Source organism: Penicillium alfredii (genome assembly GCF_028826965.1).
Source record: "Penicillium alfredii strain IBT 34128 chromosome Unknown utg000012l_segment0_segment0, whole genome shotgun sequence".
Lineage (NCBI taxonomy): Eukaryota > Fungi > Ascomycota > Eurotiomycetes > Eurotiales > Aspergillaceae > Penicillium > Penicillium alfredii.
The window spans coordinates 998,762-1,025,762 of record NW_026622709.1 but is presented as its reverse complement, the minus strand read 5'-3'; the positions used below and the strand labels follow the sequence as shown (position 1 = coordinate 1,025,762).

Here is a 27,001-nt window from a genome sequence, read left to right as displayed (position 1 = left end):
CCGTCTTCTCCGGGTGCCAAGGCCCGGGATTGGACCGGGTATGCTCTATGCCCCTCCACATTTTACGAAGGTGGGCTTCTTTTCTTCTTCCGTCACTTCTTTTGACATTCTGTACATGCATTTTATTTATGTGGTTGTTGCTTTGCGCAATGTCACCGTCAAAGAGCGATTCCATCCTGATCGTGGGCGCCGGTGTCTTCGGACTCTCGACCGCACTGGAACTGAAAAAGCGTGGATATAGTGACATTACCGTTGTGGACCGATATGTGCCCCCGGCGGTAGACGGCAGCAGCGTCGACATCTCGCGCATTATTCGCAGCGACTACGCGGACCCCATCTACTCGCAGATGGCCCGCGAGGCATACCAGGGCTGGACTACCGAGTACCAGGACCAGTACCACCAATCCGGATTTGTTCTACTCTCAGAGACTCCCCAAAATACATACATGGAGAAGTCAAAGGCGGTTATCCGTGCCTCGGGTGGTAAAGTGGACGATCTCCCGGATGCGACCCAGCTGCTCAACACCTACCCCAACGTCCAGGCCAACCTGTCGGGCTTGAATGGGTACCATAACCCAGTCGGTGGCTGGGCAGACGCAGGAGGCAGCATCCAGAAACTGGCATCCAAGTGCAGTGTAGCGGGCATCTCGATCATCACTGGACCGCAGGGCACGGTGGTTTCCCTGCGTCGCGACGGCGAGCGGGTAGTAGGAGTTAATCTCCTCGGTGGACGAACATTGCTCGCGTCTCAAGTCATTTTAAGTACAGGAGCGTGGACGAGTCGTCTGCTGAATGTGGGCAATTCAGCGTCATCCTCGGGGCAGCCTGTTGGGTTCATCCAGCTGACGCAGGCCGAGGCCCGCTCGCTCGACTCGACGCCCGTGATGATCAACATGAGCACGGGGGTGTTTTGTTTCCCGCCGACGCCGGGAACCAATATCCTCAAGCTCGCACGTCATGGATACGGATTCGCAAATGAAGTCACCGTCGACGTCGACGGGGCCAGTCGGTCCATCTCGTCGCCCAAGTTTGACAGCAACAACGCCGCATCGGGGTATCTCCCTGATGACGCGGATGCGTCTCTTCGCCAGGGTCTAAGGCAATTCTTTCCTCGGTTGGCTGACCGGCCGTGGATCAATCGCCGGCTCTGCTGGTATACGGATACGCCGAATGGCGATTTCATCATTGACCACCACCCAACTTTGAAGGGATTGTTCGTGGCGACGGGCGGGGCGGGACAGTAAGTTGAAGAGTTCATTGATTTTCTGTAGACAATGTTTTGAGAGGGAGTTGATGTTAACATGCTCTAATATTAGTGCATTCAAATTTCTACCGGTCTTGGGCCGATACATCGTCGAGTGTTTCGAGAACACAGCGCCCGAAGCACTGCGTGCCAAGTGGAGGCTGAATCTACCCAAGGACGGCTCTTCGGGGTCTGCTATGGCCGGTGATGGAAGTAGGGGAGGGCCTCCACTGAGGAAGCTCACTCCGCTGGACCAAGCAAAGCTATGAAAGAAGAAAAAGAAAGAAATCTTACAATGCAATGTCCAAGCTGGGTTAATATACAGGTAGCTTTTCCAGTCATTCCGCCCACAGTTGAATCAAAAAAATCAGTGATATATACAGCAAAACAGAAGAAGCCGTGGACATCCGACCGCGCAGCCACGGCGAAAAGAGAGAAACGGAGGCCTGAGACCCTGACGGTTGAGTCTCACGAGGCACCGGTGGCGAGGTGGTTTGATGGGACGCCCGCGGCTTGGGGTCTTCCTACCAGGGAACGTCATCGCGGCTCGCCATGCGGAGGGTGTCCTTGTTCTTGTCGACGTAGTTCTTGATGTCGTCAAAGGCCTGCTTGGCGTTCTGGTCGTAGTCGGCCATGTGGTAGCCGTAGATGATGCCGTCGATGTGGGCGGTGCCGAGCAGCTGCTCGACGCGTTTGGTGTCAGTCTTGTCACTGGTCCAGCTGAGCACCTTGCCGAGCTTGCCGTCGTCGCGCTCGGCGCTGGTCTGCTTGAGCTCGGTGCAGGTGTTGTAGCTCTTCTCGGTGCAGTCGCCGAAACCATCGGCGATGTGCGCGGCGCCGTAGTCGCCGACCCGCTGCTTGATGGGCACGTCCGGTGCGTCCTTGCTGTACGTGTCGACAATCTCCTGGTGCTCGCCCGAGAAGGTCATCGCCTCGTTCTTGTCCAGCCCGTCGCGGATCACCTTGAACGAGCGGGTGGTCTGGGTTTGGTAGAAGCCCCAGAGCGCGCGCACGCCCGACTTGCCCAGCGTGTCGCGGACGATGTCGCGCAGCGCCTCGATCGAGCACGGCGAGCCCTTCTCGCAGTGGTCGGGGTCCTTGACATCCAGCCACACGAATGTCAGGGCCTTGCCGTTGTCCCGCTGCTTCGCCATGAACTCCAGCACCTCGCGGGCTGTACCGCCGGCCGTCGTACCCTTGCCGTCGTGGTCTGCGTACCATCCGTTCTTCTCGGGGGTCAGGTCGATCTCAATGGCGTTGGCGCCGTGGTCGAGGGCCGCCGTCACGGCCGAGTTTCGGATCACTCGGTGGGCAATGGCATAGATGGGCCGCGTGTCTTGTCGGGGAATCAGGCCGGCATTGGCAAGAGCGGACAAGCCCAGTGCCTGGAAAAGGATCAAGCCGAGTTGGACCATAGTTGCGGCGAAATGGATATATCAGATGCAGTGATCTTTGCGATTTGAAAGGAAATATACAACAATGAATGAATGGATCAAGAAAAGAAAAGCTTGTTGTTCCACCTTGCCATGCGAAAGCACTCTCTTCTTATAGCAATCCGTGGCAGCCATAAGACTACCCAATGCATCAACAAGGCTATGCAGCGATCATCAGGGGTCCACGTTGGGCCCTGGACAGCGCATGCCAAGCGATACATGGCCCCCGATGATGAGATCCAATGGGGGATATTTGCGCAGGGTTTGGATTCCCCCACAAGGTAGATCTAGGATCACAGCCTGGTGGTTAGTTGGATGTACCGCAGCCTCTGACGGGTGAACCAACAAGGATCCATTGCGCTATTGCGTAAAATGAGAGGGCGGCAGGGCTCACTTGGCGCATTAGTTGCTTACCCACCAAGGCTCGCGAAGCCACCCGGCTTGTGCCAGTCGCACCGATCATGGGGCTGCATTAGTTGTTCCCATGCCTCCTTTCTCATAGTCTCTCCCTCTCTCATCGGCACAAGAGATCGTAGGGTATAGTGACGTGCCGCATTCCAGGGTCTGCCAAGCACGGCTCCCAACTGACAAAAATAGACCGCTCAGCCCAGAGATGATCATTGCCCTATACTGCAATAAAAAAACCCCTGACTCGCGTTTTTCTTCGGAAATGGGACGTGAAAGGTCATCGCCGAGCCGGATCCACAGCAAAACCACCGGGGATCTTGCGATCACACACGATCGGATCTTTCCTAATGGGGTAGTTGGGCAGGTGTCATCAGAGTCCGCGCGAAAACTCGGGTTCACAAAAAAAGAATAACTTGAATTAATCTAAATCTTTGCGCGAGTTGTATCTATCGGCGGGAACGGAGCACTTCTTTTTCTGGTGTTCTCAGCCGCTATACAACTCATTTCTGCTGATCACGGTGTACATCCCTTTGGAACGGGAACCATTGACCGCTGTAGCTAAGAAAAGATAGACTGATTTACAGACCCCTTTATCTTGATAATTTATGAGAAATATGTATTTATAGGGAAAAAAAAAGAAAAAGACAAGCAGTAGAGGATTATTCTAGTTGTGGCTTATGTTATGCGGAGCTAAGCGCTATTGCCGTAAACGGCGAGGCTATACGCGATGAAAATAGCGTAGAGACCATAGAAGATATCAACTGAGAATTTCATTTTGTACTTACATATCGTTAATCAAAGTAGCAGATAGCAACCGGGCTGCCAGGAACAGACGCAAGAAAAACTATTTTAAGGTGTCGACTTGCTAGAACCCCTACTTGTGCCCCCAGTCACACCACACCTGGGCACCTTTTACGCCTATGTATATTGATTTTAAGTAAAAGGCAAGGTAGAGCTATGCACAAGTGATCCCTAGGTGTGATCCATGCCTGTACCCCAGGCTCTACCAGAAAGTGATCTATAATTTGCCTCTTAAATTAATGTTGAGTATAGTGTTGCTATCTTGGCTTAGAGGTGAACAATCTAGAGTTATTAGACAAGCCCCTATAATATAACTATTTTTAAAGAGCGAGTACTTTTAGTGATTTGATATCTAAATAGTCTCTTCTTCTTTTTCTTCTCCCCTTTCTCTCTTCCCTTCTTTCTCCTTCCCTTTATTCTGTTTTATTTTATTTTATCTTATAATAATGATACATCAATTAAGTGATAGCTTGTCTATTAATATCATGACTAGGAGGATAGGGCCAAAAAAAAAAGAGCCCTTACCTACTGCAAACTCGAAAACTAAAATATTCCCAGGTACTTTGAGGATCGATCTGGGGTGTATCGAATAGCCTAGCTCATGGGCGCGGCATCTGGGTAGCCCTTTCGAGTCCTAGACTGTAAACTTATTTTTGTCTATCTGAGATTTATAAAATTTCGTGAAATTGATCATATTACCTGACGCGTAAGTAGTTGCACTAGATCGGCCGTTGGTATAGTTTTCGGAGATTGGCACAAAGCGCCTGATCAATTTATGAAACGATCGCAGTTTTTGTATTTCAGACTGTCCACATGTTCTTTTTTTCTGAAGAGGATCCGATTTGGTGTGTAAAGACAATGGTACAGGGAGGGAATGGACTTGACCTTGTTTCTTGGGATGTCTATAAATATATCTAGGACTGTTCTGTTGTGATTGATATAAATCTGTCTACTATGAGTCCATTGTATGGACCGAATCGAATTAATTACATCAAGTACATAATATCGAGTCATTAAGAATACGAAACGAGGTCCTTCAAATTCCATAGCATTGCTTCGAATATCCAAGCGCAAGAACTAGAGATACTCTCAGCACTTGAAGTAGCAGTCACTCTGTCGGTTCTAAACATAGTTAGTATGAACCGGCAAGAAGAATCAACCGGGGGAGGTGAGACAAAGAAAAGGAAGAAAAACACACCGGAAGTAGCTGCGGGCCATCTTGTACCTCGGAAGTAAGTTCGCCTCCAGCTTGATCCCATTCACCCACTCCACAAAAAGGGAACGAGTTCATGTCATCGTAGCTCCCTGCTTGATCACTCCGCCAGGAAGTAGTCCCATAGTTAACATCGAAAATCCTTTTCTGATAGTTGGCGTCTGTATTCTCATAGGCATCCTTCTTCTTGAATGTGACTGTAAGGGCATGCGCCAGACCAGTGTCATCTTGGTTGATGTTAATCGAGCCACCCCATTGGAGCTTCTGCCAGTCGTCGTTGTTGTAGACTTGCTTGTCGGCGCCATCGTAGACAGTGAACTTGGCGTACATCGTTTGGTCTAAATCGGTTGGGGTTTGTGACTCCTCCCAGATGTGAAGCCTGCATTTTTGAGTGGCGGTAGGAGTCGGTGTCAATTTGGTGGACGAAGTGGACGAAGCTGGAGTCTTGGTCGCAGATGGGGCGGCAGTGATAGAAGCACTGTTGCTGCTGCCGGCATTATATGTGCATTGGATGTTTTCCGGGTCTGATCCCACCTGGTGGCACCACTTGGGGGTTTCTAGGTTATCGAGATTGATATCATCCTCATCGACCGCCAGATCTGGATTTTTTTCGAAGTCTTGTGGCACTGTGGAATTATCTGTGCGCACCTGGACGATGCCTCGCTTCAACTCGTCCTTGGGCCATTTCCAAGCACCATTGGTCTTCCAACTCCAACAATGGTGGAAATAATTGAAGATGAGAAGCCAGGCAAAGTTGTCCGCTAAGCTTGGTGATCAGAAACTAGTATATCACAGAAAAGAAGGCAGGCTCACCATTTTCGATGGTTTTAAAATTGACTGATTTGCCCACGTCGATCTCTAACCCAGGCCATGACCCTTGATAGAAGTTTTTCCAAGCCCATTTGGCGGTTCTATCGCCCCCGTACACGCCCTAAGCCACGGCTGTTAGCTCAATCTCGATATCTCAAGACAGTCTGGTGGCTTGGTCCATACCATTTTGGTCTTCTTTTCAGTTGGGATGATGGCATGCACATCCACGACTATGGCACGCCTGGTTAATAAACAGAAAAGTGGCGGGCAGAGTTCGACTCACCATAACCCATGGTCTCTGCAGCATCTTCGCAGTGAAAAAACTCATGGACCATGATATATTCTTTCGTAAGGATTTCCTTTATTTGCGTATACTCCTTCTCACCCTCACTGATAAACTGGGCGATGGTTTTCATGTTGGGGCTGAAGAATAAAGGACAAAATTGAATCACATTTCCTAATCCCAGGATATCCATGGATATGTTAGACAGCCATTCCAAGCATAAAAAGTATTAGGCCATACCTATGTTGGTAAAGTGTGCCTTGTAGGTCACACCACCCACTCCATGTTCGTCACAGCGATTTGTGCGTCCGAAGTCCATATTATACTTGCAGGTAAAAGTGACTCGCCCGGCTCGTTTGTGTTTGACTTCTTCAGTTTCTTCTCCCTTTCCTTGCTTGGGAAACTTGATGACCTGGTTGAAATTATCTAGTCCAGTTAGTGACATAAACTCAACATGACATTGCCAGGTATGCGATACTAACATAGAGCATTTGTGAAGGGATTGCCTTTAGATTTTTTCTAAGAGAAAAAAATAGAATGCTCGTTAGTATCAAACTTCGCCTCAGAAGGAATGGGAGACGTACAGAACGCCAGCCATTGTCATCCGGATTTGTCACTTCGTGATCTTGAATAAAGTATCGGTTCCAGCCTGCGGTTTTATGTACGGGATGTTTTCCGTTGAGGTCAAGGACCTCGACCGATTTGTCCAAGACGCTGGTCAAAGTGTCGAATTGCTGCTTGCTGCATTCTTTGGCTGCGTCACCGAACCAGATGCCCTTGTATGTGCCATGCAGTTCATCGAGTCTCTCTTGGGTGACAACTCGCGGAATTCCTCTCTTTCTGATTGCAGTGATCGGGTTGGCCAAAGATTGAACAACCATAAAAAAAGCGAAGAAGAGTGAAAGAAGGGGCCGGATCTCCATGATGGAATCTGCTTTCTGGGCAATGGGGAAAGTTTTGCTGAATGATAAACCTGGTCAGGGGATGCTGTTTTAAATACATTGGACTAGGGGCACACACTCCTACTACATAAAAGCAGAATGATTCGGGGATAACCGAAGTATAGGACCCTCCCGGAAAGGGTTTTCGGGGGGCACTAGTATACTAGAAAGAGTCATTCCTAGATCCTTCGGCTCGGTATTGATATTCTATAGAAGACCTCGGCCTCTAATATTGCTATCTAAATTGAGCCTCAAGGGGAAGACATAAACGCGTCGGGTCGGGGATATCAAAAAAAAGGGTCTATTTCTATGCCCTAAGCCCAAGTGCCTCTAGCTTTATCAAACTCCATGGGGGCTAAAGCGCCTTGGCTTCGGCTTCGCCCTCGCTTTCGGGGTTACTTTCGGGGTTTGAAAGAGTTTGTTTTGTCTGGGCCTCTAAGTCTTTTCATTTCCATTCTAAGACTCAGATCCACATCTGAGCTTTTATTGCTTTTGGCATAACTGGCACGGCCCCCACCCAGAGTTCTCATGGGCATTTAAATCACCGTTTCCCCTGCGGCGACAGTCTACTGTATTATATTATGTGGTATTCTCTCGCCAACTCCTGTAGACCATGTGGGCGTTCCAGGGGTTTTTATTATGGGCGGCAGCTAGTCTGGCGGCCGAGCATTATCGTCAGTGATTAACAATGCAATACGCTACTGCACCACTAACACAAATCATTCACACAGCTCTCGGTGTTAATTTCGGATTGACGTACATGTATGCATCCTTTTAGCATGAGAGAGCCGAAGCCACATAGTTCGCATGAGAACTGACGACTTTCCTGCAGTACCGCTGCGTACATGACCAAGTCCAACGATTCGGTTCCAGTGGTCAAGATAGAAGGATCCCAGCAGTATCAAACCCACATGAAGAGACTGGTTGACGATTCCCAAAAACGAGTGTACGTCAAACCTTGCCCAGCACAATTGTCGGCAACTTTGCCAAACCAGCAAACTGATAGTGTGTAGGATGCATCTTGGCGAAGTTTACATCGAAGATGGCCCCGACTTGACTCCAGCCCCAAAGGAATATCTTGGCTACGACGAGCCTGAGCAAGCGATGTTTTCAGATTATCTGCGGCAAGTGACGGATCATGCCACGCGCTCTCTGGGCTATTCGATTGAGATTACTGCGGCGGGTGTGCCATCTGGACTCGATGGTATCGCTACCAGACATCTTTATCACGCTCTGATCAACACCGACGCCTCAGCCCTTCAATATGGGTGGCAACGACTCCAGTTTCTCGACACGGCCCGGCTAGCATACCACCTCGATACATGCCAGTCTTTGGGACTTGCCAGTTCTTGTAACATCAATCACAAAAGTCATACAATCTTCTATGTTGATTATAATGCCCACTACCTGGACCTATGGATGGCCGATGTCACCGAGATGACTTTGAACGAATTCGTGCACCATCGAGCTCCTCATCACAAAAAAGTAGGGGATTCCGGTTTTGGTTTGGCTGATGAGACGGTGTGTTTTCTTTCTTCTTCTTCTTCTTCCATGATAATTCTGACCAAATCAGATGATCCAAGCCATTCGAAAGTTCGTTTCAGAGCAATTAGCTCCCGAAGAGGCTCAAGTCCGTGCCGTGATTGTGAGCGGTGATACCTCCTCATTGGATAGTATTCGTGATGCTGTCAAGGATGCTCTTCCTGCAAGACTCAAGTCTCTACTTCGAGACCACATTGATCCGATGTTCCTTGGGGCTTTTGGTGCTGCTCATCGTGCGCGGAAATATGTTCACGAACCGGAGCTGCTGGATGATAGTCATGATCATGACCATTTCCGCCATCTTCCCCATGATGAGCTATAAGGAGGGAACTTCGTTTGAACCCCAGCATTTCCTCGATGTCTTCGCTTTTTGGATGAAGAAAGAAAATTGGCGTAGATCGATAACTTCTTTCCCTCTCCCTATTATCTACCCCCACTCAAAGCTCTATATATATACCTGGGTTTCTTTTTCGTATCTCTCTCCACCTTCTCCACTGTGAGCGATCACGGCGCTGGCTGGAACTCCTTGAAAGGATAAAGACCTTTGCTGCAGGTGCCGGCACAACGAATAGTGAGTGGTTTTGGTGTGACCTAGCGTAGGATCAATGTTGTTGACATCGTTGAGTTGTCCCGTACCATGATCTTTGTCTCCTGCGCCGCTGCCTAGAGAGACAACAATAACCATGGAGTCTTGATACCCAACCTGCGCGTTTCGCTGCCCAATACTCTGCGTTTTGCTAAGAGCTAATGCAGTCGCTTCACAGCGGTTACGCAAGCCTGACTATCAGCCGACGATTTATCTCTCTCATTGGCAATACTATCAGGATTACACGAAAATCGACTATTCTAAGAGTCTTGGCATGTATTCTTTCAGCGCTCCTATTGGGCTGCTTCCTTTATAAGCCGCCTGAGTGGAAAATTATGTCGTAAAACGTATGTCGATAGTGCGGCTCGTAATCACTGGCGCTCTGTCATTGGTGCTTAGCAAAACCCCGCATGATCTGTAGCCGCGACCAACTAACTCTAAACCCCCTAACGCGAATCGTGACTCTACTGTGTGTCTAAAATTCCTGTCCTATCTAATACGCTTTACCATGCCAAACAGCACGCTATCATCAATGCGCTGTAACAAAAATGATCTCTGGTGGTTCTCTTTGGCTATATAAAGGCTGAAACTGTTACTCCCTCTCCCCCCTTTTGCAACATTTCCAAGGATTCTTTCTGATCAAATTCAATATACGTTTATCAAACCCAAAATGCAGCATCCACTTTTTCTGAAATCTCTCTATCATTTCATCTGGAAATGGCGGGCAAATGTGAATATAGCGGATGTACCGCGTGGGCACGTAGTGGTTCCCGTTACTGCTCCAGCCGTGGGTATTACTTATTCTTGGATTTTCTTCTGGCAATCTACTGACTTCTCAAAGACAAGCCTGTTGGATCCCAGCAGGGACCAGTTATGGAAATCGACATAGATGAAGCACCCCTTACTAATAGTTTATATATTAGGACTTCTTGGCCCAGTCATGGTAGACCACATATATTATTATGCATGATAAGAGTTTCCGGTGTGACTAGCACTAGTAATCTACTTTCTTAAGCGAGTCATAAAAGTCAAATTGTTTCTTAGTTGTGTAAATTATATCTATATTGTTTACTGCGTGGTGATTGAGGGATATAATAGGCTAGGGTTGCGGGGAATAGCTGTGTCCAACATGATCTTAGCCGCTTAGATAAAATGGACGCAAGATCCCTTGCTACTTTACCCCTTCACTCCTATTAATTCACTACTACTATTGCCAATATCTTGTTTTGGCTTGGTTCACCTACTCTCGAAAATATTTTGACAATGCCTTTGTGGTCATGCGATTGGGAAAATTGTGAGAAACCAGCTGCGCAGACTGCAGGAGATTGCTTGCTGTGTGATAAACATCTGTGTCGCACACACCGCCAAAAACCATACCATGGATGCCCAGAGCCCGAGGTTAGTGATATAAAAACCTAAAAAGTAGTTATAGAAACCCTTCTCATACCTTGATTTAGGAAGATTGGGCGGCCTATTGCGCTCAATACGCAGCGACTGAGTCTCGTCATATAGACAGGCTATGCCGTCAAATAAACCCTTTCAAATTGTGTTCTCTCGCATCGAGTCTTCGGGGAGGTATTCCTTGCGCTGTGGAGATATCTCGCAAGAACCTAGCGACTATGATGGGAAACCAGAACTGCCATGCAGAGATCACTTTTGAAGACAGTGTCAAGTGGCTTGGGCGATTTCGCCTCGTCAAGACATCCTCTCCACCACAGGAAGTCCGTGACTGGATTGTCCGAAGCGAAGCTACCACCATGATCCATCTCCAGCACACCTCTATTCCAACGCCCAAAATTTTTGACTGGGCATGCGAATCCGATCCCACGAACCCTATTGGAGTGAGCTATATTTTGATGGAAAAGTTGAACGGAAAATCCCTTGATTGGCAAGAAGCAAACTCTGAACAGAAAGAGAAGGTCATGCAACAACTAGCCGACATTTTTCTCGAAATCGAGAAATATCCTTTTGAAAAACTAGGATCACTTGGATTTGCTGTGAGAGATACAATAGAGGTCCAAGGCCTCGCCCATCAAGCAACCTTCCAAGTAGGACGTGGACCACTAGGTCCCTTCTCCTCATCGCTAGAGGGATCAAAGGCCATCCTCAACTCCTATCTTACAATGATCGCGAATGGTGAAATCGATGCCCGTTGTCCAGTCGATACCTACCTCGTCCATCGATTTCGCCTAGATGTTCTAGAAGATCTCTGGGGAGACACGCCATCGGGCCAGTTTTTCCTTAAGCACCCTGATGACAAGGGCGATCATATCCTAGTCAATGAATCCTTTGATATCGTGGGGATCATTGACTGGGAATGGTCTCAAACGGTTTCCAAGGCCGAAGCTTTCAGCTCTCCCTGCATGATGTGGCCATTGGAAAAATTCTATGAGGGATCCAATGAACTCGGCACAGATGAATTGCGATTAGCTTCAATTTTTCGGGGAAAAGGCCGTGAAGACCTTGCTAAGTATGTCGTTGATGGCAGAAAGGTCCAAAGATTCTTTTTTTCCCTTGGTACTGAAAGTTCGTTTTTGGATATGGAAACCCTGCATCTTTTGTTTTCTGGGCTCCAGCGGGCCTTTTCCACTGAAGAGAAATGGGGACTGTGGAAGAAACAGGCTCTCGAAGATTGGAAGGATGATAAGCTTCTGTGTGCCTTGATAAAGTTAGAATAGATGAAGGGTGCACTGCTTTTTTTTTCCCTTTTCTCCTTTGTTCGTAGTAGCAACCCATGTCACGTGAAATATCCGAGTTGACGTCGGTGTCGAAATCCCCGGACTCCGAGCCACCGCCTCCACAGCCAACTCCTGCTTGTGCACTTCACACACTCGAGCACAACAGCCATAATATCGTCAAGTTGCCAAAATGACGGACGCTTATGAACGCGAGCAGTATGTCTTCACCTCACCCCATCAGACTAGCCCCAGACAGCTCTGGAACAACCCACATGCATCTGACGCTATGGAAACCAACCTTGCTAACAACTTGGGTCCAGGCAGAACAATGCGCTTCTCAACTCTCTTAGGAGCAAGGTCACCAACCTCCATGATGTGACTATCAATATCCACGACAACGCCCGGAATCAAGATACCCTTGACCATACGGTACGCCAAATCTTGTTGCCTCCTTTCAGAAGTTTTGATGAGATTGCGATAGTCTTGGAATCTATTTTGGCCGATCAGTGAAACATGGAACCAACGAGCTGACGATCTCGTGTCCGCAGAATGATGTTTTCTCCTCCTTTTCCACGAATCTCAAGGGCAGTGCCTCCCGGCTGACGCGAATGGCAAAACAAGGCGACACAGTGGCTGTCTTGAAAGTCGCGGGCATCTGTGTCGCGGCTGGGGTGGCAATTTACGTTATTCTGAGTTGGATTTTCTAGAAAAAGCTTCCTTTTTTCAGCGCTTTTTTCTGATCCCTTGTGCTGGCTCGAAGCACCCCTTGGCCTACATCGTGATGGTTGATTGTCTTGCCGGTTCGAGACTCGATTCGATCGTCTGATGGTCCCGACTTGCCGCGCCCTACCCGTATCCCTTCTCTTGATTTGCCCCTCGGTCGCGTCACCTCGTCTGGATTCGATATTGATATGTGGCGCGTCAGATGCCGAGTCCATAATCGTGCGCCGGGGTCTTTCTAATTGCATTCTATATTCCCTTGTGTTTCCCCTTCTTGGGGCTTGGGAGCCTGGCGCTGCGACTGCGTCACACATCACCCCTCCAGCCTAATCACCCACCTCTCAACTGACGCTCTGACGACTTTCAACCAACTCGAGCGGAGCCGGCGTTTTGCGGTGCGAAGTTTTTTGTTGTCATAATTCTTCGCGGCTGCCGAAAATAATTCTTGCTCAGATATTTCCCCTTTCATTGGCCATACCTTTAATCCATTATTTCGATTGTCTATGCCGCATGCCAGATATTGGCAACCAGCGTCCATATAGTGTCACTACGGCTCTAAGCGACTGCGACTTCTTTGATAGGATGATAATATGAACTCGGATGTCCTTTTCTCGTCAGTGGAACGAGAACTCAGAGCTTGAAAATGCCATCTATATCCAGCCGACAGCTGGAACCACGGACTTGTCAAACCAAATCCATGAGAAACCTTCTGCTAGCCACCTCGTGCGCCGACATCAAAAATGATACTGCCATTAGTACTGCAATCCAGGCTCAACAAAGATGCAACCGCCACGACGGCGAATTGAGGCTGTATGAGAGCTACCATGCCGAGTCATTCAGGGCGTTTGGAATATCCGACATAGGAGAGCCCCCACGACTGTGTGACCTACGGCGTAACAGGCGCTTCCGCAAGAATCCTTATCCCGGGGCTATGTATTCTTGGCTACTAGCGATCTTGCCAAGCCAGGATTCCCCTAAAGTGTATAGACCAGTTGGTTTCCGATCCCGCTACACAGTCCCTGAGCCGATACCACATCGACGGGGCACTATTCGGGGGCGGGCCAAGAACCCGCCCTACGGCGATCATCGGAGGAAAACAAGGGATTCGGCTTCCTGTCTTCGGCAGTAGATCTGCCGAGAAACGCCCCCAATGAAATATTATTTTACCGTGGAGACAGCGTAATGGAAGGATGGAGGGAAATAATTGACGAGAACATTGACTTGCTAGGAAAGGGGGAGGCAAATAGTGAACGCCCGAGTGTCAATACTACTGATGCCCGGTTTGCCCATAAACCCACTCTAAAGAGAGAGAGAAAAAAAAACATAAATACATCCCCTTTTCCACCCGCGGTGGGTCGATTATCTCCTGTGTGCGTGCCGCAACTCTGTCTGGCTATTGGCACGTTATCTGTGGATTCGGAGACAACCAGGCGAAGCTGATAAGGCGTGGTTACGCCAGCTGGTGTGGCGTTGTCGTCTTGCAGGGACAGCTACATGTACATGTACACTACTGTATGTAAAGTAGGTCTACTTTATGTACATCATACAGCAGGGGTGCTCGTCGAGTTTTCCAGAAAAGAGATTTTAGCATGACATATACATGGGTGGGTAGGCCAAGGGCGTAAACTCCTCCCCGAGGATACGAGAAACTCTACGACTGCAGATTGTTCATAGGAAGTAGGTTGGCGGGTCGATCTCGTTGTTGGGCAAAGTGCGAGATTACGTGGAAGGCATCTGTGTCGCGCGAGAGGTCCTCAGAAGACAGCCAAAATAAAATAATAAAATAATAAAATAATGAAATAATAAAAAATGGTTCATCTTGATCCACATTATTAGCTTCGGTGACTCGGATGATGTGATGTAGCTGTCGAGACATTGTCACTACTGTAGGGCATGGCCCAGACACACCGGGATGCTGGAAGTGGCTGCTGCGAAAGGATGTTTGCAAATCAGTGGGTTCTCTGCAAAACTCATCATCCCTGATCTCATCTGCTGGGTGGGTCCTGTTGAAAAAAAAAGGCTTGATCGAGACATGGGAATAACTCGAAAAGCTTGCGTTGGAACTATGGTATGGTAGAAAGACAACCATCGGCTCTGGTGCTGACGTCGAAACGACACTTATCACACAAAGCCATGCCACAGTGTTTCCATCCAATTGAAAAATATTGGGCGATAATCACTAGGCAGTGCCTAGAAGTTGACAGGAACCGCTTGCCCTAAATAGAAGCCAGGCGTCCACCATTGTATAGAAATTCAAATCAAGCTCATTGAACTCACACCGAGGACAACAAAAACTCACAATTGAACAGTACCACATGTCGCACACTTGCAACCCGGGTAAGATCGCGCGTGGGCAACCGGGGAACATGGTCGGGATTCCGTCCCGGTGAAAAGCGGGATCGCCCGAGTCGCGAGGCAAAAGGGAGGGTACATCCCGAAGAGGCCGTGGTCGGCATCGCAGAATCGCAGAACCCATCGGGACGCGCCTCGGGACCGTGGACATACTCCCAACACAGAAAGGAAGTCCGTGCGTTCTGCATCAGTGGCGTCCGTATATTTCTGTTTGGTCTTTCATCTTGCGAGTTCCGGGCTGCATACTGCTATATTCCTGCGACGCAGACCTACTGTAAGAGGAAACGCCACAAAGATAGGCGGTCCAGCTGTATGGACTAAGGCGATATTCGAGACCTTATCGCAGCAACTCCGAACAGCTGTCACGCCTATCAGAACCTGACTGGGATGGTGTGGCCGGTGAGAGCAGTTGACACCTTGGTGGATCCCGATGGCGGATCGGGTCCCTTACTGTACAAAGAAGCATTTCCCGCTCTTCCCGCGGTCTGGATTAATGGGTAAGAACACGGATAGCTCCGATGGAATAAACAAGAGAAAAAAAAAAAAAAACTCTGCGGTGGGGAGCTACTGGAAAAACCCCGAATCCTGCCGCTTTTTTTCTGGCGGCATCGCATTCCGACCATGATTTTCAGGCACCATACCAAGATCTCTATACTAGGTACTGTACATACCTGTGGATACTTGCTGAAATATTTAAATTAATACACAGACAGGGTCCTGGATTACAGCACGGAGATTAGTCGGAGCTCCCATGAAGATCCCAATGCCGTCAAGGTCGTGTAACATGGATGTTGTGCAGTGCAGGGACGATCATCGATCAGAGGGCGATCCTGAGAGGATGGCGTGATGGCTAAACAAGGCCCCGGGGGGAAAATGTTTACACCTTATTATTTATTAAAGTAGTCAAGTACGTAAGTTGTCATGTTATAATGATATTGAAACATTGAAATAGAATATTTAAATACTAAATACTAAATACTAAATACTATGTACTATTTGGTGATCTGCCATGACGTAAATGTAAATCTCTTTTCACCCCTAATGATCCCCCTCTTAGTCTTCTAATTCCAGTATTTGTATACTGTCAAGTCAAAGGAATATTTTCTAGAAGGCAGAGAACATTCCCTCCATAATCCTTATCTCGCATCATCTCCGTCTTGCCACCCCGAAAACGGCACCCAGTGGGACCCGCGTTGGTCGGACCGGATTGCGAATCTGGTGATTCTCCGGTAGATCAGCGATAAAAAAAAAAAAAAAGAAAAAAAACTAATCTGTGTCATATCTGGTTATTTTTCTGGAACCTCTGGAACCCTTTTTCCTTTCTCCCCCTCCATCCCACATTCTTCCCCTTCTCTCTCTCTCCAACCTGCGAATTTCTTCCTTATTGTGGTTCCCCCAGCTGCTTGATTGCAGCTGCTGGAACAATCCCCGATGGCTCTCAGCTTCTTGAGTGGTGGCGGGAGCGCCAGCAACGCCAAGTACTTCGATATTCGGTGAGTGGGGGGTTCCGTAACTTTCATGGCACATCTTCAAAGCTAACAAATGACCTTCTGTTTCAAGGCTGAATGATGACTATATTGTTTTTCGGGGCAGTGAACATGAAGCTGCCAGTGCGCTGTTGAAGGGCACATTGGTGCTCTGCTTATCGGAGCCGCTTGCGATCAAACACCTTCGGCTCGAGCTGACGGGCATGTCTCGGGTTTGGTACGTCATCATCTGCACAAATTTCCTCCAGAACCCCAAAAATTAAAATGAAAGAAAGAGGATCAAAAAGAGGTGAAACACAAATGCTAACAAATTTCTCATCCAGCTGGCACCTTCCCTCCACTGCCGCGGGCGGCGGCCGCAAGTCGTGGCGGGAGCGAGTCTTCTACGATAAGACATGGCGGTTCCGTGACCCTGGCAAGGGCAAGACTGAAGTCCTGGCTGCGGGAAATTACGAGTACCCATTTGAGGTGGTGCTGAACGGGTCGATGCCCGAGAGCGTCGAGGGGCTGCACGAGACGTGGGTGATGTACCGCTTCAAAGCCGAGATCGGACGAAAGTACGCCAAAGACATCGTGGCTCGGAAACCGCTGCGAATTATTCGCACGCTCGATCCCAGTGCTCTGGAGCTGTCACATGCGATGGTAAGGCCGTCTTTGATTTCTTCTTTTTCTTTTTTTCCCCGAGGTACTCGGTGATCAGCACTGACTATCCCCGTGCAGTCGGTCGACAATATCTGGCCGAACAAGATTGAATACTCGATCAGCACCCCCACTAAAGCCGTCATCTTTGGTACCTCCCTTCGAGTCGACTTCAAATTGATTCCTCTCCTCAAAGGCCTTCGGATCGGCCAAATTACGTCCCAGCTGATCGAAAGCCACGATCTAACCCTGAATCCCGAGGACCACGATTCCATCCGCAATACCTACAAGATTACGCGAACTATCCTGACGGACGATCATGACCTCAACGCGGATAACGTTCAGATCATTGATGAAGTGGCCGAAGGCTACGAGTTCACGCGTCATCTTGATATGCCGCGGACCTTGACCCGCTGCCTGCAGGACACAGACACCAAGGGCATTAAAATCCGTCACAAATTGAAGTTCCGCATCCAGCTGCACAACCCAGATGGCCACATCAGTGAGGTAAGTTCATCCGATCGTGTATCTATTTGCTTGGGCAGTCCCTCTGACCTCGAATCCAGCTGCGCGCCACGCTCCCGGTCTCTATCTTCATTTCACCACATATCGCCATTGACGAAAATAATAATTTGACGGGCCAGATGCCAGAGTCGACCCAGAGAGCCGCCGATGAGCTGGCCCAGCAAGCCCCGCCTCTGTACGGCGAGCACCAGTTCGACCAGCTCTACAGCGAGCTTGACCCCAACGGTTATCGCACCCCCGGACCCGGCAGTGGACCTGGAACGCCCTTCGGCACACTCAGCCGCAATCTCTCATCGGAGAACCTCGCCTCGATGAATGCCCTGACCAACACCGACATTTCGGCATCCGTGCTGCACAGCCGCCTGACGAATCTAAGCGCAACCCCGATGACCCCGATCGGGCATCCATCGCCCAATGAACCCGCACACGAATCTCCTCCCGAGGGACAAACCAACAACCGCCAGCTGGGCGTGCCTGATTACTTTGGCCCGACATCCGGGTCCAACTCACACAGCCACGGCAGTCCGGAACTGTCCCGCAGAGCGTCCGACGAAGTTGAACACGATGTCATTTCCTCGGGCATGGCGACCCCCTTCCATCCGCAGTATGCCGAGGTGGAGACTCTGAGCCGGGTGCCCAGCTACTCGACCGCCGTCCGGACCACCGTGCGCCCGTATCATGACGCAGGTCTGCCTGACTATAATGCCGTGATGGCCAGCAGCATGCCCACGCTGTCGATTCCCCAGTCCCCGCAACAGGCCTACCTCCGCAGTGGCCGGACCAGTGGGGTGACGACTCCTCTAGAGGTGCAGAATCGCTCTGGCTATTTCAATTCGCATGGCTCCAGTGCTGATGATGAGGACCGCAGGCTACGTCTCGCGCAAGCTAGAGCTAGAGTGTAAAACCGTGGCGTTTCTTGCATCCCGAACTACAACAAAAATCCTTCGATCTCCAGTGCGGGCCACTGGAGCCACTCTGTTTCTCTCTCTCGTGAAAGCGGGTTGATGAGTCCTGTCATAGATCCTTGACTCGTCCCACAGCATGGCACCGGCAGAGGCGTCTTCTCTCCTGTCCTTTTCTGCTCGGCGTTTGGAAACCACATAGACGGAATCGGGGGTTGCTTTGGTGTTTTGATTTCTGGTTTTTCTTCATAGAGAGGGTTACTCCGAGTTTCTCACGAACGCAATCTCGATACGAGTCCGCTGAAGAGGATTATCTCTCAGCACACGAGTCACGCATATACCGCATCCATTATATGTAATATAATCCAGCTCTTTGTCTCCACCGTGTTCTTGCATGATCAGCATGACTCCCAAGCCGGTGTAGGTACTATAACCTCGAAGAGGTAGGTGATATCGTGTCTCGAGTCTAGTAAGTCGCAGTCGATCCCCGCAAAGTCCCCCTTTCCGGGCTCAATGGCATTGTTCGAGGTCCACATAATGCGACCCAAGGAGTGAGCAGTGGCAAAGGCACCGCATGCGATGCCTGGGGTCTGGGGGGATCCACCGTGCCATCCGATTTCCCGAAGCGACACTGCAGATTATCCAAAGAAACCGAATATGGGGGTGTTGATAACCAGTATACTAAGAATATATTTCTTAGATATATCTACATATCTTTAATATCTATAATACCTATAATTAAATACATTGTAAACTCGAATATCCATACATGGGTTGAAAGTACGTCTGTGGCGCACCGCAATTTGCACCATTCGAGGGGTGACCTCATCTGCCGATCGCAAGGGTTTAAGAAGTCCGATCATCCCACCTTGTTTTTCTACTGCCCCTCCGACTATCGACTCGCCTGACTAGTCCAGCCATAGACTAGTGTGCTCCAATCCATCGGGGTTTCTGGTCTGGAGGGAAACCACCTTTTCTTTTTTCCTACTCCCCCTTTTCCCTTGACTGTCCAGTCTCTCTTTCTCCACCTCCCCCCCCCCCCCGGTGCAGCCATGTCGACGACGACAAGCCCCGCGGAGTTCAAACTCCCCTCGCGGTCGGGCACCGTAAGCAGCAGCATCACTCGTCGCACCTCCATGAGTGAGGATGAGGCGATCCCCAATACCGATAGCAGCGAGGTGTGTATGATTTGTTGGTTATACAAGGTCGGAGAACTGACGTCGTTGTTCTTCAGGCTACCAATCTCCTGCTGGAACGTCTGCGGGCATGGAAGCACATGTGTGGAAATCTCGAGGATTATATCTCCGTTACTGCCAAGATCCAAAAGTCGCAGTCGAAGGATCATGAGAAGATCTTGAAGGTTTGTGTTGGTCGGTGTGATGGAGGCTTCGACTACCGAGCTGACTTACGATTTGTGCCATAGAGCGTGAGCGATCCGTTGAGGGAGGGCCATCATTTCAGTTCCAGTGCAGGAGGCGTGACTGGCCTGTTTGAGAACATCCGCAACAACTCCCAGGTATGGAATGGTCTGTCTTACTCGTCGGTTGCAGCATCTGACCAGTGATACTTGCAGGGAATGATCAACATGTACCTCGAGACCGAGAAGAACCTCAGAAGCGGTGTGCTCCCGACTCTAGATCGTCTCCACAAGGAAATCAAGAACAAGTCGAAGGAGCTTCAGACGGGTGCATCCAAGGGAGCCAAGGCCGTTGAGAAGGCACGGCAGTTGACTCAGAAGCACATCGAGCTCCTCGGCCAAAACTCGGCATCCTTTGACGCCGCCGCTGCCAACAAAATCGAGCAGCAGCACGACCCCTACCTCCTACGCCGAGGCATCAACCACCGGCTCAACAAGCAAGTCAACGAGGAGAACAGCCACCGACAGGATATCCTCGCCGTGCAGAACTCATTCCAGCAGTTCGAGGCGCACGTGCTGCAGACGATCCAGGGTGCCCTGGAGCAGTTCTTCCAGCAGGTGGGTGGCCAGCTGGACCGCCAACGCGCTATGTACGCCGATATCCTGAGCACGGCTCAACGCATTCCGCCGGACTTTGAATGGGTCAATTTTGTCGTGAGCAACGATGCCACCCTGGTGAATCCCGATTCGCCGCCGCGCACGTTCTCGAGCATCACCTTCCCGAACCAGGAGCACCGTTCCACCCAGGCCCTGATCGAGGGCTCGCTGGAGCGCCGCTCGCGTGCCGTGATCAAGGGCTACAGCACCGGCTACTATGTCGTCACCCCGGCCCGCTACCTGCACGAGTTCAAGGACAACGACGACTTCCGGCGCGATCCGGCCCCCGAACTGTCGCTGTACCTGCCCGACTGTGTGGTCGGCGCCATCGACGGGGTCAAGTTCAACGTCAAGGGTAAGGATGTCTCCAGCGGCAAGGTCGGCAACGCCTTCCACACCAGCACCGAGCTCAGCTTCAAGGCCCACACCCCGGCCGACGCCGAGCAGTGGTGGTCCGTCATCAAGGATGCCACCCGCGGCCTGACCGTGTCCTCGCCCACCGTCACCTCGCCCATCGCCTCCGTTGCCCCCTCCCGCAGTGTCTCTCAGCACAGCCAGCCCCCGATATATTCCGAGAAGGAGAAGGAGGCAGAGAAAGAGAAGGAGGCGGGTTTGCCGGCAGCTGCTTCGCCTATCACCGACTCCAAGGACTTTGCACCCAGCCCGACTTCTCAGCCCGGTCTGAGCCGCACTGCCAGCACGGCTAGCCACTTCCATACCTCCCCCGGTGGCTCGGCTGTGCAGGAGAACCAGCAGAAGTCAGAGAAATCAGAGAAGTCGTAATGGCTTGGTAGAGCATTGATTGAATTCAGACGAACACCCCCTTGTTTTGCATTTATTAATGAACCTGAAGATATGCATTCTATATACTTATAGAATAAGTCAGTTTATTGGTTACAGAAGAGACAAGCAGGTATCCGTATACTCAACGTTAAGCTAGGCTGCGAAGCACCTAACAGTCCAGCCCACCTCTCTCAATGCCTCTCTTCTTCCTCCCTTTCCCACCCCCGCTTCTAGCTCCATTTCAAAACAGCCAATTCACTGTAGTCCCTCATCCTCTAACGAGCGCTCTTTAGTAAGGCGCGGCACTCCCTTCATCTCGGGATCAATCCAGATACTTTGGAATTTGGTGGCATGCTTGAACGAGAACAACACGGTCTGGCCATTGGTATTCGTGAACTCCAGGTCCCCGTTGTTGTCATCACCCCAGTGCATTTGTCGCTTTGCTGGATCCGGAAACTGATCCGTCGGTTTTTGACCACTGAATCCTGTGGCCGTCTCCGACGACTGTACCGTTTTGATTATTAGCATGAGTCATGAAAAAAAAAAAAATATCCCACAAGCAGAAGAAAGAGAAGAAGACTATAAAGAGGAGAAAGAGGAAAGAAGTGTGAAATCCAAACCTACGCTTAGCATGACAAGCAAGAGGCAGGGAGTGCGAGGGCCGGGTATACTCCAGCAACTCGCTCGTCCTGCTCGTGCACCCTATTTCCGGCATGTCCAATTCGACGTAGCACTTCTTTTCCTTGTCATCGGCCTTGGTCGTTGCTTTCAGCTTCGGGACGTCCCCTGCAGGAATTGTCGGGAGAGGGTTTTGCAAGTACATAGACCGCAAATCCACTCAACAGGGCCAACGACTTTGAAATGTACATGGTTAGCGAAGGAGGTGGAGGTCGTCGTAGCAATCATATAAGAGAAATAGCTTAAAGAAGTAGTCATCCTTCAAAGGGAAACCTCTGTTCATTTGTAATCTGCTACTGCGTATGAAGGGAATCTTTCATAGTAGACTTGGGTAAGCAGCCACTTGGGGGCTAGGGCCAGGACACAATATATATAGCCCGTGGTAGAGAAAGGACGAGTAGTGGTTCCATTTTATTTACGCTACCCTTGGAGCAGAAGTAAACTTACGGTAGCCATGTCAAGACACCTAAGGCAGGGATCTAAAAGCGGCGAGGGGTGAGGACTAAAACGGGAAAAAAGAAAAGCCAAGAGTTGTATAGTTTCCCCGCAACAAACCAAGCCTCGAACTCGAAACACAGACGATGACAACGGAGCAAGAACAATCCTCTAGCAGGGCAGCGTCTCACTTAAACAGCGTTTGATGGGGGGGGGTGGAAGAGGGGCGATAGGATCCTCCGATCCCGCTCTTATGCCTAGGCGTTTTTGGCCCCCTATTGACGAACACCACGAACCATCGCCAGATCGTTTTGACTATGTTGGGATAGTAGGTCGGTGTGTCCAACCCAATTGGAATTCTGGTATTCTGTGGACTCATGGGCCATATGAAAGACATGATTGAATGTCGGAAGAGCTACTGAGCTACCATACTATGCACGTTGTGCCCCTGGACCCCAAATCTCATCGCCCCCGGGGCTGATCCTGAGACCGCGACGGATCAGTCTATCGTGTTTACTCGTAAGCACCGAGCCCGATGACGAAGAATATTCTGCTCCTGAGGGAATAGGCATTTCTGCAGATCTCAATAGAACTCTATTCATCTATAGTTCCCCCGTATCCCCGTTTCCACATCCGGTTTTCCTTTCCTCAACCTCATACCTCCTTCACCACACTTGCACTATCCTGCGAAGTGCAACCTCTCTCAACAATGTATTTGGGATCCTCTTTGACAGCCTGCGCCCTCGCGGTGGCAGCCATGATCCCCCTGTCGCAAGCAGCACCCTCGCGAGCCCAGATCATGCCCCCGTCCAAGGTCAACCTGGCTCCGCGCGGCGCCACCACCACCATGTGTGACAAGAACCCTGTGGCCACTGCGTCGAACTTCCTGCTGTACAATAACCTCTGGGGCCAGGACTCGGATCCCTCGGGCAAGCAGTGCACGGTTCTTGACTACAGCTCGCGGGGCGTCATCTCGTGGCACACGCAGTGGACGTGGAATCAAGCGCCGGACGCCGTCAAGAGCTATGCCAATGCCGTGCTGAACATCGAACCCATTCAGTTGAGTGCTATCAAGGGGTTGCCGACGACCTGGCACTGGAAGTACGTTTTCGCCTTTAACCGCAACCCATACTACCCAACATCCATGAATACCTTATCTGGCGAGGATACTCACAATATAATAGCTACACCGGCCAAGGCCTCTACGGCGACGTCGCCTACGACGCCTTCTTCTCCAAGCAAGCCACCAAAGAGAAACCCCACGACTACGAGGTCATGGTCTGGCTCGCCTCCTTCAACGGCGCCAAGCCGATCGGCCAGCAAGTCCAGCTGGCCCAACCGCTCACTATCGGCGGCGTCGTCTTCGACCTGTGGCACGGCCGAGGCGAGCCCGGCACCAACCCTTGGGAGGTATTTAGCTTCGTGGCGCGCACCGAGACGCGGCAGTTCTCGGCGGATTTGAACGAGTTCTTCAAGTTCCTTACCAAAACCCAGGGCGTACCGGCCAACTACTTCTTGCAGACTGTGGGCGCGGGTACGGAGCCGTTTACGGGGTCGAATGCTGTGTTTACGGTTAGTCCTTATACGATGAGCTTGAACAAGTGATCGATGCTTTCTTTGATTGCTTCGAGAGTTGGGAGGGGATATATAACGGTGGATAATGGATGAATAATGGGTCCCACTGGGCTATTTTATGTTGGAATGTTGGAAAGAAGATTTGTCAAATACGGTTAATGTTCACGTCTATACATGCTTCAAATCTACTGCCCATTGGCCATTGAGGGTCATAATCGCAAAAGTCATCAATTCATATCAGGGTGCATGCAGTACAGGTCGTGTACGTTAAGCACATATCCTATTCATCAGAAATCTTCCGGGCTTTCCAGATCATCCAATTTCTGTCCCAGGAACTTTCCAAGCGCAGCACATTTCGACTCCAGGGCGAGCAGCACGGCAGGGCAGGCCGACAAGTTCAAGCTTTCCAGACGCGCGAGATCAGCGCTGCGGTCGATCTCATGCTGCGCATCGAGATGGCCATTGCGCGCAGGTGGATTTGGGGATGTGGAGGCCGTGGGTGTGCGGTGACCGTCGCCTTGCGATCCATCCGGCGTAGACCCGTGACCAGGAGCAGAGTCTGTAGCTGGCACTGCGCTTCCATCCACAGTGAGATGCTCGCCATCTGGTCCTCCGTTTGCATCCGGTTGGTCGAGTTTAGACGGTCCCACTGCAGCCAGAAGCACCTTGTCGGCAATGCGCGTGACCACGGCGACGGAGTCGTCTAGCTCAAAGACGATTGACCCCACATCTCCCAGCGACATAGACTGAGCCGTCACGTATGAGGACGGGTGGCTGGCGGGGTTGACGCCTGTCAGGTTTCCACTCGACGCAGTCTTGGCGTAGCAGGTGTATGCAGCGCCGTAGGTTGCGCTCAGGTTGCGCAGCTGGCGGGATGGGAGGGACGAGCCATATGCGAACACTGCGCCGTTGGTTGCGAAGACACTATGGACGAAATGTATCAGCAGACTGCCCAGGAAATGCTATTGGAATAGAAGCACGGTGCCATACAGAATAGTCGTGATCTCTGGCGGGGACAGGTTATCTTCGAGAAGATCACTTAGCGCCTCAGCATCAAGCATCTTAATATCCGGGAGACCGGGAATCATGGTGTCGGTATCTCGGCCGGTCTGGCAGGTTCCCTCAACAGCGATCTCTGGGTCCGCTAATTGGCGATGCGCCTCCACAACCCAGTCTTTAGGAGGTGTCCACGAGCAGTCCTCCGGGAAAAAGAAGCAATTATCGCGATAATCCTCGTCGTCGTGGTCGTATTCGATCGGCTCGTCCGAGTAGTCCAGCAGGTTTTGGGCGTGTTGCGCGCTACAACGAGCCCAGTAAGGGAGGAACGGAGGGTCGTCGGGTTTCTCCGTAGAGGAAAAGGTGGTCAACGCGCACTTCGGCTTCGCAAAGAAAAATTCGGTGACTGGAGGAGGTTCGAATTCAGCCATCTTCCTACCCATTGAGACAAGAGCGCGCGCAACAGAGGCAGCAAGAATATGCCGGTTGTGCTTTTTATCTTTAAAAGAATTCCACCCGCCTGAATTCAACCAACAGATATCACGAGGGCAAGAGGCAGTGTGGTCATAGCGGGCGCTTTGCCAGGCAGACGAGGGGGCGATGAACCATGAGGGGCTTCGGAAGCGTTTGACTCAACACACGTCTGGCCTCCTGGCCCAAATGGCAAGTCACGATAATTCCAACCGCGCCCGGTGGCACAGCGGAAACACGGATGGGGAGGGAACGGCATTTATCAAGGAGTCAGGTAGGACTGCAAGTCATATGAGGTGTGCCCAGAGGCTCCGCAAGTCAAGGCGCCAGGGCCCATCTTGCAGACTGGAGGCCACTGTGACAACAGGTGTCCATCTGATTGGGAGGGGAACATGGGGGGCAAAGGGGTATGTGGCAGTCTCAGCGTGCTAAGCGCGGGAGTATCAGGCAGTGGGAAAAAGGCAAAGGTTAAGGATCGTTCCAGCGGGCGCAAGACACGAAGTCGAGGGGTGGCTGCAAGCCAATCGCCAGAGGACGATCAGCCGAGGGAGGTGGGGGGGGATATGCGGAGAGCGAGTGAAGAGGAAACAATTCATATTCGACGAACCTGGCCTGTGCTGTGTTGAATTGTCGCAAAGTGCTGGAGTGGGAAGAGAGGAAGATCGAGTGGAGTGCGGTTGGGGTAAACTGCTTGTCGCTCCACCGGCCATGCGCTGGCACCCCTCACGGTGGAATGTGCTCGATATCGCCGATACTTATATTGACACGGTAGGTGGTACTTGGGCTACTATTCAAATTTCTATTCTCTAATTTATATGAATGCATTTTTCTTATATTCTATCCAAGATTGGGCCTTTTACAACGGTTCTCCGAGGACGAAAACCCTATCTCCGGTAGTTATTACGTCCATGATGCTTTGATCATTGATCCAAATTGATTACAATGTCTATATCATGGTATGAACTATATAAATCACAAGCTATTGACCCTTGCTTCACTCGGGAGCTTTAGGGGATATAGTAAAGAGCGAGAATTAGCTTTTATAGGCTTTTTATTTACTTACTATATAGCTTACGATAATTGCTACTCTTTTTTCTCTATTTATTTTTTCTCTCTTTTCCTCTAAATTTTCTATATTCTTGTTCTAGATAATATTCTAAGTGTCTTTCTAAGTGTTTTTACTACTATTGATCTTACAGACGTAGTAAGGGGGCCCTACCTAGAGAGCCTGTTTGCCTAAGATAATTGCTAGATGAAGGTCACGTAGGCACGATGAAACTCGAAAAACGACACATTGTGTGTTTTCGCAGTCACATATTCCTATATTATAAACTGCCTAAATCACTAGATATTTTATGTTCTACAAAGCCCATCTGTATGGATAGCGTCATGGCCCCACCCGTGGACCTCCTCGGCTGACAAAAGCTGCCCCTCCGAATTGTTCTTTTCCACCTCTCGTTTGATTCATGTTTCGCCCGCGTCTTTC

At 50.3% G+C, this 27,001-nt stretch overlaps 12 protein-coding genes across 12 annotated transcripts; 7 read left to right on the top strand and 5 right to left on the bottom strand.

Annotated features, from left to right (window-relative positions):
• Window positions 1-149: 149 nt before the first annotated feature.
• On the top strand, window positions 150-1,512 carry NUU61_009918 (NAD(P)/FAD-dependent oxidoreductase; the record flags this gene model as incomplete). The annotated part of the gene is made up of 2 exons (XM_056660443.1): window positions 150-1,240; window positions 1,317-1,512. 2 exons carry the CDS (start codon window positions 150-152, stop codon window positions 1,510-1,512), a joined length of 1,287 nt encoding a protein of 428 aa, XP_056506941.1.
• Window positions 1,513-1,767: 255 nt separating this feature from the next.
• On the bottom strand, window positions 1,768-2,658 carry NUU61_009917 (phospholipase D precursor; the record flags this gene model as incomplete). Its single annotated transcript, XM_056660442.1, has 1 exon — window positions 1,768-2,658. One exon carries the CDS (start codon window positions 2,656-2,658, stop codon window positions 1,768-1,770), a length of 891 nt encoding a protein of 296 aa, XP_056506940.1.
• Window positions 2,659-4,974: 2,316 nt separating this feature from the next.
• Window positions 4,975-6,324, bottom strand: NUU61_009916 (uncharacterized protein; the record flags this gene model as incomplete). Its single annotated transcript, XM_056660441.1, has 3 exons — window positions 4,975-4,998; window positions 5,084-5,859; window positions 6,192-6,324. The coding sequence occupies 3 exons, from the start codon at window positions 6,322-6,324 to the stop codon at window positions 4,975-4,977; spliced, it is 933 nt and encodes a 310-aa protein (XP_056506939.1).
• A 96-nt stretch (window positions 6,325-6,420) lies between these two features.
• NUU61_009915 (uncharacterized protein) lies at window positions 6,421-7,114 on the bottom strand (the record flags this gene model as incomplete). Its single annotated transcript, XM_056660440.1, has 2 exons — window positions 6,421-6,516; window positions 6,776-7,114. 2 exons carry the CDS (start codon window positions 7,112-7,114, stop codon window positions 6,421-6,423), a joined length of 435 nt encoding a protein of 144 aa, XP_056506938.1.
• A 706-nt stretch (window positions 7,115-7,820) lies between these two features.
• On the top strand, window positions 7,821-8,996 carry NUU61_009914 (uncharacterized protein; the record flags this gene model as incomplete). The annotated part of the gene is made up of 4 exons (XM_056660439.1): window positions 7,821-7,894; window positions 7,965-8,078; window positions 8,146-8,653; window positions 8,706-8,996. The coding sequence occupies 4 exons, from the start codon at window positions 7,821-7,823 to the stop codon at window positions 8,994-8,996; spliced, it is 987 nt and encodes a 328-aa protein (XP_056506937.1).
• A 1,883-nt stretch (window positions 8,997-10,879) lies between these two features.
• Window positions 10,880-11,938, top strand: NUU61_009913 (uncharacterized protein; the record flags this gene model as incomplete). Its single annotated transcript, XM_056660438.1, has 1 exon — window positions 10,880-11,938. The coding sequence occupies one exon, from the start codon at window positions 10,880-10,882 to the stop codon at window positions 11,936-11,938; it is 1,059 nt and encodes a 352-aa protein (XP_056506936.1).
• A 190-nt stretch (window positions 11,939-12,128) lies between these two features.
• Window positions 12,129-12,645, top strand: NUU61_009912 (SNARE domain- containing protein; the record flags this gene model as incomplete). The annotated part of the gene is made up of 3 exons (XM_056660437.1): window positions 12,129-12,154; window positions 12,259-12,367; window positions 12,487-12,645. The coding sequence occupies 3 exons, from the start codon at window positions 12,129-12,131 to the stop codon at window positions 12,643-12,645; spliced, it is 294 nt and encodes a 97-aa protein (XP_056506935.1).
• Window positions 12,646-16,441: 3,796 nt separating this feature from the next.
• NUU61_009911 (arrestin family protein) lies at window positions 16,442-18,563 on the top strand (the record flags this gene model as incomplete). The annotated part of the gene is made up of 5 exons (XM_056660436.1): window positions 16,442-16,503; window positions 16,571-16,714; window positions 16,821-17,139; window positions 17,218-17,643; window positions 17,703-18,563. 5 exons carry the CDS (start codon window positions 16,442-16,444, stop codon window positions 18,561-18,563), a joined length of 1,812 nt encoding a protein of 603 aa, XP_056506934.1.
• A 1,052-nt stretch (window positions 18,564-19,615) lies between these two features.
• Window positions 19,616-21,360, top strand: NUU61_009910 (PH domain protein; the record flags this gene model as incomplete). Its single annotated transcript, XM_056660435.1, has 4 exons — window positions 19,616-19,741; window positions 19,798-19,923; window positions 19,987-20,079; window positions 20,137-21,360. 4 exons carry the CDS (start codon window positions 19,616-19,618, stop codon window positions 21,358-21,360), a joined length of 1,569 nt encoding a protein of 522 aa, XP_056506933.1.
• Window positions 21,361-21,615: 255 nt separating this feature from the next.
• Window positions 21,616-21,993, bottom strand: NUU61_009909 (uncharacterized protein; the record flags this gene model as incomplete). The annotated part of the gene is made up of 2 exons (XM_056660434.1): window positions 21,616-21,864; window positions 21,985-21,993. 2 exons carry the CDS (start codon window positions 21,991-21,993, stop codon window positions 21,616-21,618), a joined length of 258 nt encoding a protein of 85 aa, XP_056506932.1.
• A 1,237-nt stretch (window positions 21,994-23,230) lies between these two features.
• Window positions 23,231-24,078, top strand: NUU61_009908 (xyloglucan-specific endo-beta-1,4-glucanase A; the record flags this gene model as incomplete). Its single annotated transcript, XM_056660433.1, has 2 exons — window positions 23,231-23,574; window positions 23,658-24,078. The coding sequence occupies 2 exons, from the start codon at window positions 23,231-23,233 to the stop codon at window positions 24,076-24,078; spliced, it is 765 nt and encodes a 254-aa protein (XP_056506931.1).
• Window positions 24,079-24,335: 257 nt separating this feature from the next.
• Window positions 24,336-25,475, bottom strand: NUU61_009907 (uncharacterized protein; the record flags this gene model as incomplete). The annotated part of the gene is made up of 2 exons (XM_056660432.1): window positions 24,336-24,972; window positions 25,039-25,475. The coding sequence occupies 2 exons, from the start codon at window positions 25,473-25,475 to the stop codon at window positions 24,336-24,338; spliced, it is 1,074 nt and encodes a 357-aa protein (XP_056506930.1).
• Between the last annotated feature and the right edge of the window lie 1,526 nt (window positions 25,476-27,001).